We start from the raw sequence: 21,287 nt of genomic DNA on the forward strand, positions 1-21,287 counted from the left end.
CCTGGCGTGCCGACCATTTTTCCCATCGTTAAACTAGCAAAAGTGGATTCGGACACACTCTAAGTGAACTTCCGGCCAGCGCTTTAGACCATGTGCTTAGATCATTAAAATAGGGCCCCAAATGTTGACATCTTGCGATTATATAGTTTATATTCTTTACTATATAAAGAAATGTACCATGGTGAACATGCTTAGACAGTTTGTGAAACCCTGTATTGTTTTCAAACTTTCAAAAAAGTCTAGTACAAACATTACGGTCACTCATTAACGACAGCTGTCACAGTTGCTAGGAGACAAGAACAGTCCTCCATAGGCAAGACCGTCTCATTTAACAACGCTCCATTGGCGGGGCCTTTGAAGTCCGAGTCCTTCGAAGGATGGAGCCTTTGAATTGGCACACAGCCATGGAAGCTGGTCAGCTGGTTAATAAGCTTAGACCAGATATAATCCATATACCGTGTTCCAAAACACAGCTTAAGCTTGATTTTCCCAACAGGGGAAGCCTTAAAATACAGATAAGGGGTTTCACAGCGACCACCAATGCTGATATTCCTTTTCCTTCAGGTACATTTATGCAATGCAAACCTGGGTGACCTCAGCAATGTAATCCACAAGTAAACAAACAAGCCAGATAAATGTGGGAAGATACAGTGAAAAGCTTGGCACACCACTGGCCACGCACTGAGCTGCATGTTTCTGTAAGTATACAGTACAAGCAGCACCGCATTCTATTCCTGTAGCACTTGCTGTGAATGCAATACGTCATTGAGGGTGCAGCCTGGGAAAGAGCTGGTGGAACAGTGGCCCCAGGACTGAATAGTCTGAGGTTGAGGGGATTTTTTTTTTTTATTTTTTTTTTTTAAAGTCTAACTCCCGACCAGGCCTCACCCTGACGAGACATCTCAAATACTAACAGTGTGGTGAAAGGAAGGCTAAAACTTGTTATAGGACATTTTGGGGTTGGGAAGCAAAGGACTTGCTCTTTCCAGTTGTTCACATGCATGCATGACTTTAGATTTGTTTTACTAAACTAGCATATTTCTACGTTTTTGAGTACTATCAAATAGCAGTGCTAATAGTTATTAGTTAAAAGTTAATACATTGCTAATTCATTGGTAGCATTGCTACACTGAACATTTTCTGTACTGTTTTCCAGTACCACTATCTAAACATGCTTAAATCTATGCACATTTACTTAAGAAGCAAAATTACTTATTAGATTTTAAATCTCCCACTGGGCTAATATTTCACCCCAAAAATTCACCCAAAAATAAAAAGGCTGTCATCATTTACTCACCCTCAGGTTGTTCCAAACCTGTATGAGTTTCTTTCTTCTGTTGAACACAAAAGAATTATAAAGAATGTTGGTAACCAGAGAGTTGACACCCATTGGCTTACCAACATTCTTTAAAATATCTTCTATTGTCTTCAACAGAAGAAATACATTCATACAGGTTTGGAACAACTTAAGAGTGAGAAAGTAATGACAAAACTTGGTGAACTATCCCTTTAATTTAAATGGAAAACATTTTTTGTTTCATTTGTTTTATTTCTTCTTGTTTTAAGAGTAACGTCACTTTATTTCGATACATTTTTCAGATTTATTATTATGTCATTTTGCTTTTCAAGTAAAGGTAGATATTAGAAGTGTAAAGTGTAGATATTTTTTTCACTGAAAATCAAGTCAAACACAATAAACAAGACATTTTTAATAGCTTTTGAACAGCAAAACTATAATCTAAGTAGTGTGTTAGCATTCTCACTTGTTATTACATTTAACCTGAACAATATATCAATACGATAAAGTACACAATACAATCATGCCATGTGCCATATTTTCTGTCGGCTGTTCAAAATCAGAACTAGCAATGTCCAATTTGTTAATGAATAACTTTAGAAAATCACAATTTAGTTCAAATCATTCCGGACCGAATCATTTAGATCTCTGATAAACTACCGAGTTTAATTATAAATGGCATTTATTACATTTCATATTTATAAAAATATGAAGCAGCTTAAATGTAGCAAACTACTTCTGCCATGTAGCTTGTAGCATAGGTACTATCTTAGCTTAGTAGCTTTTACCTTAGCTTAGTTAACTTATCTGCAAAGTAGATGGTAGCCAGCAGTACTCAGTTAAGTTTTTTTTTAATTAAGAATTGATTATCAACTTTTGTTAATGTTCTCAAGAACTATATATGCTAAAAAAAGTTTGAGAAAACGAGAGAGAAAATAAAGAAGAACAGAGCATGAAAAAGTTTTTGGTTAGGTTGCGTGCAACGTCGAGAACTGGTGGCTTCTTGGGAGTGCATTCTTCTCAGACAGCATCATTAGGCATAACGAGTGTGGCCTGGGAGACGCGTTCTATCAATAAAGTACCAGAGACAAGAGGCAGACTGCCAAAGCTTGCCCAAAGAGAGTGGCTGAGCTGTGGGTGCAAGCAGTGGCTGAAGGCTGGCCGATAGCAACATCCCAGGGGGGTTCGCTTGGAAACACATCCGGCTCTCGCAGCCTCACATTTCCTTACTCCTTCCTCTCTTTATGACTCAACCGTAGATGTACAAGCAGAATCCTCCAAGATATGTTTATAATACCACTAGGCAAACCACAGTTTGGTTTTAACCACCGTACATGTGCTGAAAACACACATAAACAGCTTAGCGAGTTGACAGGATGACAACAAAACAACATACGTAGCAATAACAACAAGTAGTGAAGTGAAGAGTGAGGGTCTGATGAGGCCTTCGTGAAAGATGTTCTCCTGGCTTCGAGGAGCTGCTGGCAGTCTGCTCATTGCTGTTCAAGCAGCGTGAGAGAGCAGCTTTGATGACAGACCACAGAGTAAATTTCCATTAATCTAAAAGCAAACTCAGCTACAGCCACTGCAAAGCCGACCACAGAATCCCTCAAAAGTTCCAAAAAGTGTCTAAAAAATCAAAGCGCAGATGGTATATGCTAAAACGGTGCAGCTGTAGTTGATCATAAAAAAAAAAAAAAAAATCCCTCTAAAAAAGCATCTGAAAAGGGGAAATATGAAATTCAGTGCACTGTTATTTTGCGATATGTGCATAAGGTGCATCACGTGTCCCTTTACTGGCACACATACTGTCCCTCAACTAGTTGAGCATGGCACTTGAAACGCAAAGGTCATGGGTTCAGTTAAAAGGGAATACACATACTGGCAAAATGCACACCTTGTATAAATATAACGTGAAAGAGGAAATGGATAGTTCACCGAACAATGAAAATTCTGTCATCATTTACAGTATTCACCTCACGTCGTTTCAAACCTGTATGACTTCCTGTCTTCTGTGTAATACCAAAGAAAATATTGTGAAGAACACCCCCCCCCCATCCCCCATAAAATTAAAGTCAATGGGGTCCAAAACAACAACATTGGACCTCATTGACTTTTCATTGTAAGAAAAGAAAAAAAATAAGTTTTCAAAGTATTTTCTTTAGTGTTCCACAGAGAATAGAAAGCATACAGTTTGGAACAACATGATGTTGAGAAAACATCATTAAAACTTTCTTCATAGTTCTCACTAATTTTTTTTTTTATATATACATTTTGTCTGAAATGCTGTATTTCAGTGCATCATTCTCTATAAAAGTGTTCAAAGGAGACCTTTGAAAAGTAAAAAACAAAAACAAAAAAATATCCTATGGACTTTTCTACTGATTGTCAGTGTTTGTTGAACTCATCCCTATTCAACTAATAAACACACACGCACAAACACTCTTGCCTAAAGGCAGAAATTTCGACACACAGACAGACTCTAGTCTGGAGACTGTGCACAGAACAACAAGAACAAATTTTATAATCAGTTATATACAGCTACTTGGCAGCACAGTAGAAAGAGAAGAGAGATCATGTTTTTCCATGCTTATATAACTCTGCTGGAGAATGGTGGAGGAGGAGGAGGGGGAGGTAAATGAGACTTTGCTGAAAGTTAGCTCAGACTCTGAAACTGAGAAAAAGTGGAGCAAAGAGATGGCGTGAGAATCTGCTGAGGAAAGCAGCCCCAGTCTGAGATCTGCCTGGGGGCCCTCTAATGCCGTCTTTCCCTTTTCTCTTCCTCTATCCCTCCACCATTCTCATCTGGTCCTGAGGGTCAGGACCATCACAATCCCCTTGACTGTTTCATGGAAGAGGTACTATTCTCATTATAAAGTCTGGGACTGTTCATTTTTTCATGTGTTTTAACCACACTAACAAAGCCCTAAGCATGGCGCTTGCCTTTTCGTTCACTTTAACTGCATTACAGTCCTTCAGGTCAAGGGTTTCAGAACAGCCAGCTACTTTAAATTATCTACTACATTCTGTAGCTGATAATGAAGAAGCCACTGGGAAGTTCTGCCCTGCATCTGTGGCAAATTTGAATAGTTATCCCTAGGGCTATCAAATTTGACACATTCATTTAGCTCTATTAAATATCACAATAAAACAATTAAGAATTCAGAATGCCCCATAACCAATATGCAGATTCAGTGAAAAGGGAACTAGAGCTATACAGGCTTTAAGTACCATTTAGACAGTCCACCGTCAGCATATCATCTGTAATAAACATTAAAATATTAATAAATGAAATGTATTAAAAATATATTAATAACTAATTGTCAAACACTATCGTTCAAAAGTTTGGGATGAGTAATTTTTTTTGCAAGGATGCATTAAATAAAGACAATAATGTTATAAAGATTTATGTTTCAAATAAATGCTGTTTTTAACTCTATATTTATCAAAGAGTTAAAAATATTAAGCAGTTTTCAGCATTGATAATAATAAGTAATGTTTCTTGAGCACCAAATCGCATTTAGAATGATTTTTGAAGTATTGTGTGACACTGAAGACTCGAGTAATGGCTGCTGATAATTCAGCTTTGCCATCACAGGAAGGGATTATATTTTAAAATACATAAATCAAATCATCAGTCCTAGTTTTTTAGAGATGCCCTACCAATGTATGGAAAACATATGTATGGTTAAGATCCTCTTTGAGAATTCAAATAATTTAAAACAAAATCCAATCCATCCTGCGAGAATCTTGACTGCAGATGCTCCCAAAATGCCAACACTCAAATATCAATTGCCACTATAAAAAGCTATGTCCCAAAGCTTGCAAATAAATTATATCTGCTTTCTCAGGGAAGACACAATCTTTGTCTCTGTCTTGACTCATGTGGGTTTCTAAAAGGGCATATCTTTGATAACACTCGACAAATCGGCCCCGGGGTTCTTCATTTGATAATTATCAGGTAATGTCATGGATGTAATTGGCACTCATTAGAGTACAGTAACTCTTTAACTCTCAGCCCTTCTGAACTTTCATTTTAATGACACACACACATTCATACATTTGTGGCTGAGAGGCCTGGGACCTTTGCGGTGAGGGGGGTTATCATAATTACCACCATAATCAGTTTCTCCACCACCATGTTATCGTTTCAGTAATTATTCGGGTGCTAATCGGGATTTATAGTAATTAATCATATATCAACATGCGTCTCTCCATCAATTAATGTAAATAAGCAATCGTGTGATGAGAGGCAATTTTTCTCTTTTGCTTTCTAATCTTTTTTTTCTTTTTCTTGTGGTCTTGGGGGTTAGTGAGGGGGCCTAAGGGCCCTATAGATATTGTACTCATTTACCAGATTGGATTATTTTATGAGATCTCAGAGGCTAATAATTGGTTAGCCAAACCCACAACTCATGAAGTACATTTCATTTCAGTTTAGATTAAAGATGGGTGTAGTACTATATTAAATTTAATTATTTATTCAGTTTGTGTGTTGATATTAAAAGATTAGTCCACCCCAAATTAAAATTTATTGTTGTTCCAAACACGTATGCCTTTTTGTCCGTTTCTCACGCAAAGCCATGGCTTCAGAAGACTTAGCGAAAGAGACGTGTGGCCAGTATAATACATACGTGTGTGTGTATATATATATATATATATATATATATATATATATAAGAAGGAGAATCATAGGGGTTTGGAATGATTTGTGGGTGATAACATGAATAATATAATTAACATTTTTGTGTAAACTATCACTTTAACATGAGTGACTCACAGACAAATAGATGGAAAGCATGGACATGAGAAAAGTGAAATACTGTGGGAGATCTTATCTGAGTTCACTTTGCCTGACAATCACACATTTTGCACTATAGCACTGGTTATAAAAGGTCAAACATTTTACCAGCGGAAAATATTGACAATTTGTATTGATGTTTGATCACCAGGTGGCTCACATTGATAGCAACAGGAGTCAGATTGCATTTATTCATTACTTTTACAGAGTTTTGGGCGGGAGAATAAAATGCAATCTGTAATAAAATGCAATCTGCCGAGCAATGCAACTCCAATTATTCCTTTAATGATATTCTTTCATTTGTGTTCGATGTTAAAATGTGAAATGACATCAGATAATCTTAAAACAAGCCGTAGTGCAAATGAGGCACAATGTTATTTTTAATCTTCTAAGTATCTTGTCAAGTAAATGCAACTTTTATATCCACCCAAACAAAGCGCTATGGCATCCACAAAGGCTTTTGCTAACCTAAATGCCTATGAGCCAACCAAAATGATTATGTATCTTTTGCTTTGAATCTAGGGACATTCAAGGTTGTCCTGCCATCTTGACTTGACATCTGCTCTTGGTCTGTCAGGTCTGGATCAGAGGCTGAAGACTGAGGCATCTTTAATTGAGCTGAGCAATTGTCTTCAGCCAGCAGGTCTCTGAAGCAAAGCGGTTTCAAAGGTAATTGGTACCATTTAAAGAAACATGATTTATGAAGAGACAGTCAAGCAAGGCTAGAGTCAATCAACAACTTATGCAGCTATTTTCTAACAGATTGCATCAAAAAAAAAAAACATTATATGAATATTAATTGGAATGATGATATGCTCAGTCAGTAGTCATAACTGATTTACTGAAAAGCAAGTAAATATAAGGATTACCGGCTACTGACTGCGCTGCTTGGTTTTAAATTGTTGATTTACATGACGGGGAAAATGTTTTTCCTCTACACGGTGTATAAGCTAAATGAAGTGTGTAGAAATAAAATAGAAAAGAAATAAAAAAAGAAAAGAAAAGAATACAATAATATACAATTAAATTAACATAAGATTCTAAGGATTGGAAGCCTGGAACACATAAATTATGATTTGTCATAATTATGACAAAATATGTGATATTATTGTTAATTGCCCAAATTTGTGCAGTACAATAATAATATCACAATAATTATTGGTTTCTGTCCTTTAATTTGTCATTTTTAAAAGCATCCCCCCCACCCCCACCCCCACCGGTACTTCTGTACCTTCTGTATCAGGTGCTGGTGCAACATCTGTACTGGCAACTGGTGGCAACAGTACAGCCACTCTAATATGTTAGTCTGGAGCCCTGCCTAAAGACATAATAATCATTAGACTATGTCCCGGCATTTTAATTATGAACCCATAATTCATCATGATATAAGGTCCTGCACCTTCTTCTAATAACTATCAACAGTCAACACGAAAAACTGCCCTGATTGGATTCAGAAAGAGCCTCTTTCAATTTCTTAGAAATGAAATCCAAACTCATTAGCACAGGGAGAATCCCTTTAGCCAACCATGCAGAATTCCCCTATAACAGCCAGTCAGATTAAGACCCTAGAGCAGGCCTAAGACCATGCACCATGGAGCTCCAGTGCTGCCTTGCTAATTCAATAAGAGAGCCTTGAGCTCCTAGATCTGTAGCCTTTTCCAACACTAACTGCATTTGGATTTGCATTACAATGTTGCAACCGATGTCCAAAGAACAACCATTTAACGCAACCTCCAAATCTATATTCATGTGCATGTGAACGTTGAAATACTGAGATAAGCATAATTTTACTCAATACACTGTAAAAAAATATAGCAATTTAACTGTAAAAGACTGTAAAAATGTGAATAGTTTAACAGTAAGTTCCCGTACTATATACACACAAACACACACGTACGCGCATACACACACACGCACACATGCACACACACACACACACACACATGCACACACACACACACACACACACACACACACACACACACACACACACACACACACACACACACACACACACACACACACACACACACACACACACACACACACACACACGCACAGGTAAATTATATTATGCATTGCATTACATATTATATATTTCACATATACATAGATGCCACAGGCAACAGGCAGCCTCTTTTGAATTCATATTTGTGTTTTATCTCTATAAAGGCAAATGATCAAATGACAAGAAAAAAGAGAAACACATAATTGTACAGTATCTTTGTTTTTTGGTATGGCTTATGAGACAAAAACAACATTTCATATATTTGAAGGCTATATTCCATTGATCAAATAAACTTTGTTTAAATATAAACTAATTTATATTAAGATTTAACTTTATATTACTTTTAAATACATAAGTGTATTCAATAGCACATTTATTGCTTTTGTAAATAAACGTAATATAGTGATAAGTGTGAAATTTTGCTGGTACAGTTAATGGCTAATGAAATTTTGATATTGTGTAAATTTAAGGGGACAAGGATGAAAATGAGCCAATCCGGCTAAATCTGGTAAAAAAAAAAAGTCCTTGTATTATTAACGTGTATTGTCCCTGATTAAATAAACCAATAAACAAACAATAATCAATAAACAATTTAGGCCAGTTTATTTAGGCCAATAAACTGGCCTAAATCCACCCTGTCCTCAACAGGCTTACACAATAAACAGAGCAAGACATTCTAAACTCTAGGACTAATTGATACATGGCATGGCTTATTTTGTTGTATACTGTACAACAAAATAATGGATAGGATATTCTTACTCATGAAGTGAAGCCCGCTGGGGATAAAATGTCTGTGTTACATCACCAATAAGCCATTCAATAAAGAGTATCGTGTTGCACATTCATGGCAGAAGCTGTTGGCGATGTCAGACCCCACAGGGAGAGGTTTTTATTTTGAGCTCAACTGCTTCTGTGATGCTAAATCAGCACACTGCCTCCCAGGCCTTTGTGCTTAGTCCACATCAGAAGAGAAGAGGCTCTGTCAAGAGTTATCTTACAGTTCTTACATAATCACATCAGCAGAAAGGATGCACTGCTTTCAATACTTTCACAGGTGAGGAAGCTTCTGTGTGAAATGTGTTTGAATATAAAAGCACTACTGTGTTGCATATTAACTGTACTACAGTGGCCCAAGTAAACCACACTTTGAATGCATGTTTTCTTTTGCATGTCTTTGAATTATTTAGCGAAATAGGAAACCAAGGTGCCACTATTAAAAAAAAAAAAAAAAAACTATAGCTCAAACACTTTAAGAAATGTATTTCATAAAAAGTTTGTTAGGTTTAAAATGATAAAACAACATACCACACACAATTTGCATGCAGGGTTAGTTCACCCAAAAATGAAAATTCTGTCAGTAATTACTCACCCTCATGTTGTTCCAACCCCGTAAGACCTTCGTTCATCTTCGGAACACAAATTAAGATATTTTTGATTAAATCTGAGAGCTGGATCACTCCTCCATAGGCTTCTAAGTGATTGAAACTTGCTGGCCCAGAAAAGTTATTAAAGAGATCGTTAATATAGTCCAAGTGACTACAGTGGCTCAATCTTAAGTTTATCAAGCGACGAGAATACTTTTTGTGCGCAAAAACAAACAAAAATAACGACTTTATTCTACTATTCATTTCCTTCTCTCTGGGCCTCGAGTTAGTTTACGTAGTGTTTAAGCGTAGCGCGTCTGTGTTGCACGTCACCACGTAGGCTCACTATTGGCCGACGCTTGTCATGTGTGTGATGCGTGATGACGTGCAACACAGACGCGCTACGCAAAAACACTACGTGAACCAACTCGAGGCTCAGAGAGAAGGAAATGAAAAGTGGAATAAAGTCGTTATTTTTGTTTGTTTTTGCGCACAAAAAGTATTCTTGTCGCTTGATAAACTTAAGATTGAGCCACTGTAGTCACTTGGACTATATTAACGACCTCTTTAATAACTTTTCTGGGCCAGCAAGTTTCAATCACTTAGAAGCCTATGGAGGAGTTAGACAACTCTCAGATTTAATCAAAAATATCTTAATTTGTGTTCCGAAGATGAACGAAGGTCTTACGGGGTTGGAACAACATGAGGGTGAGTAATTACTGACAGAATTTTCATTTTTGGGTGAACTAACCCTTTAAGCAACATTTTCAGACATTTTACTTTCAACTCAACTTTCAACTGATTTCAACCCAGCAGGATTGTCATCTGAGGTGAAAACCTCTGAGCAGAGTCATGGCCATTTGGTCATATCCATGTTATTGGTGTGTGTGTGTGTGTGTGTCTGAGGACAGCAGGTATGAGAGAGACAGCTGGTCTAAGCTAAGGGCTGTATGCCAGTCTGCCAGATATGACCTCATGCCCTCGCTCCATAACCAGGATGAGATGTGCATATAAATTTCCCTGAATGTATACCAGACTAGTTTTACTACATGCCAGGTTTGATTTATGCTCTAGTCTATACCAATATACACATTTTTCCTTTTTTAACTTAAAATAATAATAATAATAATCAAAATAAAGTAAGAAAAGAAAAGGAAAAGAAAGAAGACATTTGTCTTAAATAATAGTCATTATTAAATAGTCATAAACTATGGAAGTGTAAATGGTTCCTTTTGGTGTTTCAACTTTTTTGACTGGTCGACATTTAATATTACAGGCTAACAACAACTTATTTCCCTAAGGTAAAACTAAAATATGATATCAACAATTTATAAAAAGAAAAACGTCATCAATATCAAATACTCAAACAGCATAAAACCAGTATTACTACTCCTTTGAGAGCAAATTTCATTACCCATGCTCCTTCACTAGGGGTCAGGGGAATATATACAGACCACACTTGAGGATGTATGCATGTGTGTATGTGTGTTTATGAGGTTGTGTGAGCGAGGTCTCAGGGGCTCTGTGTGTCTATGCGTGTGTGAGGCTGAGATGTCATTGTGTGCCTGCTTCCATCTTGCCACCCTGACCATTACGATCCCTCGGCTGCCTATAAACCTTTCCCCCCGTGAGAGAAAAGGTGAGGAAGCTGTTTTATTGAAATGTGAACAGAAATTAGAGCTGTTTCTACACATCTCAGCTCAGGACAATATCAGGGCTCATTTCACATCTTCATACGGGCTAACCTTGACCCCCTGCTCTGAGGGATTGCTAAAGGCCCATAATGTCACGCCATTATTCTCTGCGGGCTAGAGTGAGATGGTATCGGCGACAGTGCAGATGACCTGATAAACTGTGCTGCACACACTGCTCAACCACATAAAAGCCATAAAACCCCAGCCCGAGGCTGAGCCTCATAAATCACGCCGCATTAGGGCCTCAGTCACAGCGGACAAAGTCTCCGCTGCTCATTTATGCGACGCTGATCTGAAGTTCTCGCGCTACTCATATCTTGCTAGATTGTCTTTCATCTCTTCACTCTCTTGCTCCTCTGCCTCTCAGATAACACATGTATGTCACGGCAAACATCTTTTGACAGCTTGCTCCCATCTCACCCTTCATCTCTTCACATGCCAGTTTCTGACACGCTCACGTAATTATGTCAAACCTAAGGCTCATGGGTTTTAAGGCAACTTCCTGTCATCTATATTTTAGGCTTCAGTGTTATTCTATGTACTACAGGCCAGGGTTATTATTGCTAACTAAAACTAAAACTAAATGATGCTAAAATCTAACTTTTGTTTAGCTTGTTTTTAAAGCAATGCAAAGTTTTCCTAACAGTTATTAAAATATAATGTAATGTAAAGTTAACTTGATGAAACATAGAAAAGTAAGTATTTTATGTTCTTCCCCAGTGAGTACGGGAAATTCAAACCGAATCTGTACTCAAATTGAGCTTGACACGCTTGCATTTCTCTTAGTCTCTCTCTCTCTCTCTTTCTCCCATTTGCTCCATCATCCACACATTCCCGGTGGAAAAGAGTTATACAAGGCCTTGTACTTCAAAAGGCAGCGCTAAAACTGGAAGCGAGGCAAAACAAACAGATGCAACAAATATATACATTAGAGTTGACACATGCTGATGAAACTGACTGGAAACACCCTGAAAGCCGCAGATGGTTTGGAAATTTGCAATGGAACACACAGCCTCATTTATGACTGACCGAAAGGCTAGGAGCATTTTTTTATTTTATTTATTAAATCTAATAAGCACATGCATGGATACAATTACAATAAAGTACCATGGTATTAGCTTAGATTTTGCCGATTTTATTTGCCAAGCCATTTTTCAATTTTTTTTACTTATCCCAATACAAATATATTATAATATATAATAAATTATAATAATAAATTATACATAGTTCATAAAACTATACAGAAATGGAGGAATGATGGAAAATGATGGCATTTAATTGTGTAAATATCGACCAATTCTTACTGATACTAGGACTTGACAAAACCTAATGTGTGTTGGTCATTCAGATCAATTTACCTAGCTGACAAGTTAAAAAAGTTGGTAAAAAATAATTTCACAACAAAATGTCAAATGTTTAAGCTAGCTTGCAAGACATTAAAACCATGTAAATGATCAAAAATGGTAAGATATAGCACTATAAGATATAGTGACTTTCTCAGACTACATTATACAAAAAGTGTCTAGTATGTCCATTATAGTACACGTGTACATAAAAACTATTTATAAAATCAAAGTCTCAACACAAAAGACATCCGATTGGGGACGACAATCACTATGTCCTTTGCATCCCCCAAATCACATTCATTGATACTTTGCTCTTTCCTGGCACATACTTAATTTCCTCAGGCACAGGGATTTCTCTTTGCCAAGTTGAAACTAGGCTGTTTTTTCTCATTTCCTTTCAGCCAATTCCCTTTGTTGGCAAAGTGCCAGCGTATCTGCATATGACATTTATGCATGCGTGCGAGTAATTTGTTATATTAATTGGTCCGGATTGTCTCTCCAACTCTGCCCCTGAAGAGACAGAGCAAGACACAGAGAAAATAAAAAAAGAGGAGGGGGAGAGGAGGGGAGAGAAAGAGTCAAGGTCGAATAGCTGTGTGTTAGGATTTATATGCTTTTTATGGTGGTATAAATTCTTCTGTGACATGCACTTACTCACATTCACAAATGCACAAACACACGCTTACTCTTTTCATGCACTACTGTCCACTGGACCTTTTATAAGTCTGTATGCGCAGTTGTTTGCAATCAGAATGTTAGGAAATTGTTTCTTTTGTCTATATGTAAATCTGATCAAATAAACCCATGCGTACAGCATATGATGTCATGGCTGCGCAAACACATAATTGGATGAGAGGCAATGAAGTAAGTAGTAAGCTGACGACTGCCGAAGCGATGCAATTCTTAGTTCATTAAGTGCGCACACAAAATTTCTACGTAAACATACACAAATTAAGTACGTACAGTCCATGCTAAGCAGTCTGCATGGTAATGAGCTTTGCACTTCTAACAGAGACAAACACTGAGCTTGCCCTAACACATATACTGACCTGGGGTCAGTCACCATTTACACAATCAGACCAAAGCTTTTAGAAATCTTAGCTAAGACCTTTAAACAGCAGCCTCACTGGTTATATCCATTCCTAACAATGTGTATACCTGAAACGCATAATGCATTGATGGTTTTTGAGTCACTTTTTTATGGAAAACCTCTCATTCAAAACCACATATCATATGAGAGCAGCTAAGCTGGCAGAGAAAAGTTCATGTGTGTGTAAGTAAGATACATAAGGAGAATTACTGCCTCAGAACAACAGAAAGGACTAACAGGCCACCGTAAAAAGGATTTGTTTTGCATGAAAGCAAAGTTATTGTTATTAAAATCATCTGCTCATTTAAAAAAAAAAACAGCCTTGCGGTAGAGAAAAACACATGAAACCGACCTAGGGGGAAATAAGAACTGCTAATGCACAGCTACCGATAACAAGACAAACATAAACAGTAAAGTATATGTGCCCTTGGCAGTGTTATACCAGGAAGCACGTTCTAGGGTTCTCATAAAGTGATGGTGAATAACTGCATCCTGGGTATTGCAGTGCCAAAAAGTGTTCTCATCCAATAAAATCCATTTAAAGGAAAATTTAGGCTATTTTGAACTAGCAGTATTGTGCATTTTACCCGTTCAAATGAAGCATTCATGCAGATGCACTAGATATATATTTCTCTTCGAATTTTTGCAGTATAACACTTTAAAAATGTTAACTCCACAAATCAGAGTCTCTTTTGTCAGTGTTGGATGGTTAGTTAGTGTAGAACATGACAGTGTCAGGATTTTTATCTATGTGTAGAGGTTATTCCATCATTCCTAATGTGTGTAAAATATTGGGCAGACAGTAATGAGTCTTCTGGCGTCATGCCTGTTCTTTCCACACTGGCCATTTCGCATCAAATATTTGAGTAAGATTAGGTGGCATATCGCCAGAGGAAATGATTCACAATGTGTGATTGTGCGTGTGTCTATGGGGGTTTACTTTGCTAAACTTTAGGGACCAATTTATCCTCAGATGTTAGCTACAATCTTCGTTTGGGGATATTCAGGGGAAAAACGATTAATAAATAAAGCAATTTTTTAACTTAGAAAAATTGTAAGGCTTGGTTTATGAATATTAATTATGCGCCATCACATAATTAATACTCAACAGTCCCAGTAGACTTTCCTGATTTAGGTCTTAAATGTAACTTTTTACGTATAAACTTATATTTTGAAAATACCTGCATGTAATTACAGCTGTAATTAATTCATGTAATTACATTTGTCATTACACTGTTGACCCTTCCCTTACACCTTAACCCACCCTTAAACCTACCCATACCCCCACACCTGTCCCTAACCTTACCCGTATCCCACCTCAATAGCAGCAAAAGTGTTTTACAACACAACATGAACACAATAAGTACAATGTACTTATTTTTTTATGTAAGTACATAATACTTAAAGCTATATAAAGTGGGACCAAAAATATTATAATATTTATGTATTTATATATTTATATATTAATAGATAAATAAATACATTCCAAATTATATTTTATGCATTATTTATAATTTTTAACATATAATATTTTAACACCCCTGTCAAAATTCTACAAAAAAATGCTACAGAACAGGTATTTTAAAAAAACTTAAAAAAAAAAAAATACAAAATTTTATTAAAAAAATACCTGACCATAACATTCTTATCCAGTTAAAGTTCATTATTAGATCCTTGAAAAGAAAACAAATAAATAAAAAGTGAATATGCTCCATGTCCACAATTAATATTATGAACCTTTCCAGTTTTTACAATGCAAATGTGCAAAGAATATAGTACAACGTCACACATCAGCTGTGGCAAATTTTTCTCCGGATCACCTTATCAACAGTAGGAAAACTAGCTAAACAGCTTAAGATCGACCACGTCATATTAATCAGTGCTTGATTTGCCCTGTGCTAAGAGAAGGCAGGGGATCCTTTAAGGAAGATTAATGTGTTTTAGAGTGCAACTGAGGCAACCTTAATGAGATTGCTATCTCTTTAATGAAGAAATGGTGTAATCAGAGAGAGAGAGAGAGAAAGCCTGGGAATGAGAAAGAGAAAGGGGGAAAGAGAGGGCATCTGCTCCTTAAGCATCAAAGCTCAGTTGAATTAGTCCACGGCGTATGAGGACTGCTTGACGCTAATACCACATGAAATATACAGTAAAAAAGTAATCCATTATATATAAAATATCATGAATAGTTCAATTATTCATCATCTGACCTCATCTATTCTTACGTTAACTGCCCACTCTTAAGGCTTCAGCTCTACGACTGCCCATAATGACCAGGCTTGAGGCCTGTATGACCAAGCAGAATGCCAAATTTGAGCTTGTGCTTGCAAATGACCCTAGATGGATGAAGACAGAGCAAGGAAAAAAAGGGCTGTGGAACAAAGGCCACAGAGTGAGCAGCTCAAAGATTATTACATGGTACATTGAAGCATGTGATTGTGTGCAGCTGAGAGGCTGCGGAAGAAAGCACTGGTCATTTTCACAGGGTCATCTGGGACACCGGGTCAGCCAGTGGGGAATTCCATGAGGCTGCAACATGACCTCAGGAGAGAACGTGTGCATGTGCGCTTGTGTATATATGGAGGTTAAAGTCAGTGCTTGAGGGCATGACCGAGAACAGCTTTGAGTGATGGGAAACGAAACCTATAGGAGGGACAGAGGAACATATATATAGAGAGAAAGAGAGAAAGAGTGACAGATATAGATCGGACTTTTCAACATAACATCAATGAGCACTCCCTCGGCCAAAACAAATACATTTGATTTATTTATTTAAATGTGCCAACTCAGCACATTACTAAATGAGAAAAATGAAAGAACTGGTAAGAAGGTGGTTGAGTAAAAAACAAAAGAGGGGGAAAAAAACAGCACGCCGAACAGCAACTCTGTCGATCTGTTTACAAAACCCAGTGTGCTGCTTCACTACAAGTGTTTAACTTTGGCATATTGATCAGCTAACAGTGTGATTCCCCATCACAAACATACATACAGTAGCATACACAACTCTAAGTTATAATAATCCTCAATGGGAACCCTTTACAATAAGGTTATATTTGCTAACATTAGTTAATTCATCAGTTAACATGAACTAACAATGAAAAATACTTCCAAAGCATACATATAATACATATACTAATACGTATTTAAAATAAAAAGTTGTATTTGTTGACATGAAGAAACACTGAACAGTTGTATTTTATTAACTAATGTTAACAAAGATTAATAAATATTGTGAGAAATATATTACTCATGTTAGTTAATGCATTCGTTAACTAGTGTTACCTCAATTTTTAATCACACTGTCATAAATGTCATTAATACATTGTTCAGTATTAACAGAAATGCACATTTATTTTGGGATGCAACAATATTACATTTCTGGCTGATAATTATTATGCCTTGGTCTATAACCAATAAATGGCCTAAATTAAAATTATGTACAACTTTGCCTGAATAAATTACAAATAAAACACTACAAACTTTTAAAGTGAATAACCTCATCCCTAGTTTATTTCATCCCTAATATATTTTGGCTTGTCTGCCATCTTTTAAACTGCAATAACATTTCACAATATTCCTGTTTTTACTGTATGTTCGGTCAAATAAATGCAGATTTGGTGAGCATGAACAGTAGTGTGCATTATAAAATGCTAGGTTTTAGAACGGAGCAAGACTCACACGTTCAAAATACTCTAAAATTTGCTTTCTTCTGTTGTTTCTCCATAAAGAAAAAGAACTGAAGTCCCCGACAATGACAGAAAAACTACATAAGTGTGGTTGTGACCTTTCCTAAACTGTATTTGTCACACTCTTCTCTCAGCTTTCTTGTATTTGCCTACTTTCCGTTTCTTTTCCTCTCTCACTTTCACTCCAGAGCCCATGCTAACAGCCACAGTGAATCCATCAGCATTTGACAAGTGCAGTCATCCAAGAGAGAGTGAGCCTGACGTGGCCCCCAAAAGATTGCTCTTTAAACGCAATGTTTTGCCAACAAACTTTACCAAGCTGGAACACATTAAGGCCAAACTGGAGAGCTGGAGGCACAGGAGGGGTCAGTTGTTTGCTAAAGCACTCCAAGTACATTACTGCCTGCCTCCAAAAAGCAAGTCATACATAAGTTGATGGGTTATGATGTGAATAGATGTGTTCTAACCCATTTTTTTTTTTTTTTTTAGCTCTGGTTGCTCTTTTGCATTTTATATAAAATCTCACTTTGAGCTGTGAAGAGGTTCACTTCTGTGCCATCTGTGCCTTCTGACCCCTGTTAATGTAGCCTTTAGTGAAAGAGATGATGAAACCATTAGGAAGGAGAGTCTAAGCTTCCAGTCTCTGCAGATTCTGAGTTTATTTATCCACACAAATCTAAAAGGATGCTCGAGGGCTAGTAGTACTGTGCATGTAAAATATGCAAGTGAAATAAAAATGTTTAACCAGAAAGTTATTATACTACCATTCAAAAGGTGTAAGAAAAGAAAGTAATGGGCCACTTTTATTCAAAGACCCATTATATTGATCAAAAGTGTCAGTAAATAAATTTATAAGAATCAATTTCAAATAAATGCTGTTCTTTTAAACTCTCCATTCATCAGAATAAAAAATATCATGGTTTCCACAAAAATATTAAGCAGCACAACTGTTCTTAACAGTGATAATAATAAGAAATGTTTTTTGACCACCTATTCAGCATATTAGAATGATTTCTGAAGGATCATGTGACTAAAGTAACAGACTAAAGTGATAATTCAGCTTTACCATCATAGGACTAAATAATTGTAAAAAAATATATTATAATAGAAAACGGTTATTTAAAATGATAATAATTATGTGTTCAAAGCCAAAATCCGAATTCGGAAAGGCGCGTAAAATGAATAACGCATTCTACAGAGCACGTAAAGGGACATAGTTAGGCTTGCTGTGGTAGTCGGTTACATTACAGTACATCGTGATTTCACTTAATACGTGAAGATAGCAAGGAGAGATGACGATGGCGGAGGATTTGGTGTACAAAAGAACCTGAGCGTCACTGACAAATATCTTATCTTGTAAAATGTGTAGTCAGTACCGCCGCCCCCTATACAAGGAGTACGAGTGATCACGAATTGGAAAGTGAAAGTAAAAAGCGATTTCAATAACCTGCATATTGATAGCAGTTCCCTGATGCCTGCAAATTATAAACAATATAATGACCAAAATAACAATGTAATAACTATATAATTGCGAGAGAAAGCAAAAGTTTTTTTTCCATCGCCATGTCCCTTTAGGGGCTCCATAAAATGCGTAATTTCCTTTCCAACATAGTATTCGGCTTCAGGCACATCCCTAGTAATAATATTGGTAACACTTTATTTCGATAGTCCACTTTAGACATTCTTCTAACTATAAGTAACTTTGCAGTTAAATGTCAACTAACTGTCATTAGAGGATTAGTAGAATGTCTGCTTAATATCCGCTAAAACTTTATTTTGATGCTCCCCCAAGAGACATTCAACTGACTTTAAGTAACTTGGCAACTACAAGTCAACTTATTATCCTATCACGAACCCTAACACCAAACCATAGCCTAACAGTCTACTGACAGTCTACTACAGCCTAATAATACTCTAATGAGAGTTAGCTGACATGTAGTTGAAAAGTTACTTATAGTTAGTAGAATGTCTAAAGTGGACTATCGAAATAAAGTGTAACCATAATATTTCATTATGTTACTGTTTTTACTATGTTTGTAAATAAATACAATATGTAAATAAATACAGCCTTTGTGAACATAAGACATGTCTTTCAAAATCATTACCGACCAGAGAGAGAGAGAGAAAGTCTGACCATGACTATTAGTTCTAAGTAAAACTCAGCTTTAGCTTGCCACCCATATCATTACCCTCGTCTTGACTTAGGGCTAAAGTTATGAATCCACAACAGCAAGAGAAGGTCACACCAGACCCATAAATATGTGTATGTGTCCATGGGTGGTGCATTTATTAGCTCTAAGTTATAGTCTGTTACCTCATCCCAAACTGAGCCTCTGTGTCAGAGATTTTGTTGAGCAAAGTTACCTCTTAAAATTAATTTAGCTTCTGAGCAAATTCAATTCTTAATTGCGTCAAAATGGAAACCAAAAAACATCCAACTGGTTTAATTAATATTTATTGTATTCCTTTATTATAAAAGGCTGATGTTAACCTCCCAGGACAGTCTACTTCAGACTATCTCCAGACTTCCAATAGGCCTATATTCATTAAATCCTATTGCAGGAAGTTAAATGACTGAAACTCAATGTTTGGATTGTACTGTAAGGTTGAAAATGAACAAAGACACTTGCTGTCCTGTTCAAACCCCCTTTTCCTTACCAAAAGGGCCATATGGAATTCTTAAAGGCACAAAAAGTGCTGATAAGTGATCAGGGCCCGTACGCCAAGATGTGTACATCAGGGGTATGTTTATCGTCACACCTTTATGGCAGGGGAAGATGTAATCTGCTGATTGTTTAGTTTGAATGTCTCACATTTGGGTTTCAGTCACATGTTCAAGGAAGGGATATAAGAAGACTGTAACTGTTGCTCTGCTTCCTCTTTTCTCTGGGCTTTCTCTCTTTTCTTTGTCTCTTCTTCTTATGGGATTTGCTCTTCCTATCTACCTGAGCTCAGCCTTCCAACTCTCTCTCTCTCTCTCTCTCTCTCTCTCTCTCTCTCTCTCTCTCTCTCTCTCGAAACATTTTACATATATGCTGGCCGGGTACATTTAATGATATATGATTTTATCATCTCATACATCTATGTTGTAACTATTTCAAATGTAACCTCTAGATAATAACATTAAACCCTTTCAATTACAATTGTTTGCTTTTGATTTGGTATTAACTTTGAAGTGCTACCTATTGCAATAAAATATAGTCACACCATAGCAACGCTCTCCCACATATTTAGCTATTCTAACTGCACCTATTTCCGTCATTGGTATAAGTCACAGTGGTTGGTAATAGGCAAGAAATGTACAGTTTTAAACCATCATACTGATAACGTTTCTTTAGTAATTTGGCGATCCTACAGCCTACAGTTTCACTGTAGTGAAACCACACTTACAGTACATAAGGAACATAAACGGCATGTTGAGCCAGAAGATCCATAACAACAAAGTTTAGTCAGGCCTGAGTGGAGTAAAGAAGCAGCAATCTATGTATGCAAGTATCATGAACATTTACTGAGCCCACATCAACTAATCACTTTTCTCACACACACAATTTATTGGACATTCACAGACGACACTACTTCACATCTACTTCCAGATCTGTCCATCCTCAAAGACATAAAAGCATGACTCTTTTTTGACAAAATCTAAATTTGAATAATTCTTGAAAGTTAACAAACCAATCTATCAATGTATAAATATAAAACCTCGCTGGATTCTCATAAAAAGGAAGCATGTGGTGATCCAATAAGCTTTCAATCACACAATTCCAAAGGTGAGTTATTAAAATTCAAGGTATACAAATAAAAGGTCATCCGAGAAGGCAGACCTACAGAAGATAAAGAAAATGAGAACCTCTGATGGCCTACCTGGAGCAGCTTGTATCTCCACTAGGCCTCCAACCATGATAAGTGCCTCAAGAATCTTCACATGGTGTTCTGGGTTTACATCCGCACTGGAGCGAGAGAGAGAGAGAGAGATATTTTCAGAGCAAGTATATATTAGGGCT

General features: G+C 36.8%; 1 protein-coding gene across 1 annotated transcript in view; it reads right to left on the minus strand.

Moving 5' to 3' along the window:
* Nucleotides 1–21,287, minus strand: part of pik3r3b (phosphoinositide-3-kinase, regulatory subunit 3b (gamma)) — a 164,918-nt gene that overhangs the window by 47,585 nt on the left and 96,046 nt on the right. The window contains exon 7 of the mRNA XM_079884820.1: nt 21,148–21,233. Within this exon, the coding sequence (XP_079740946.1) occupies nt 21,148–21,233 (86 nt within the window). The remainder of the gene's footprint in view (nt 1–21,147; nt 21,234–21,287) is intronic.

The sequence above is a fragment of the Squalius cephalus genome (genome assembly GCF_949319135.1).
Source record: "Squalius cephalus genome assembly, chromosome: 10".
NCBI lineage: Eukaryota > Metazoa > Chordata > Actinopteri > Cypriniformes > Leuciscidae > Squalius > Squalius cephalus.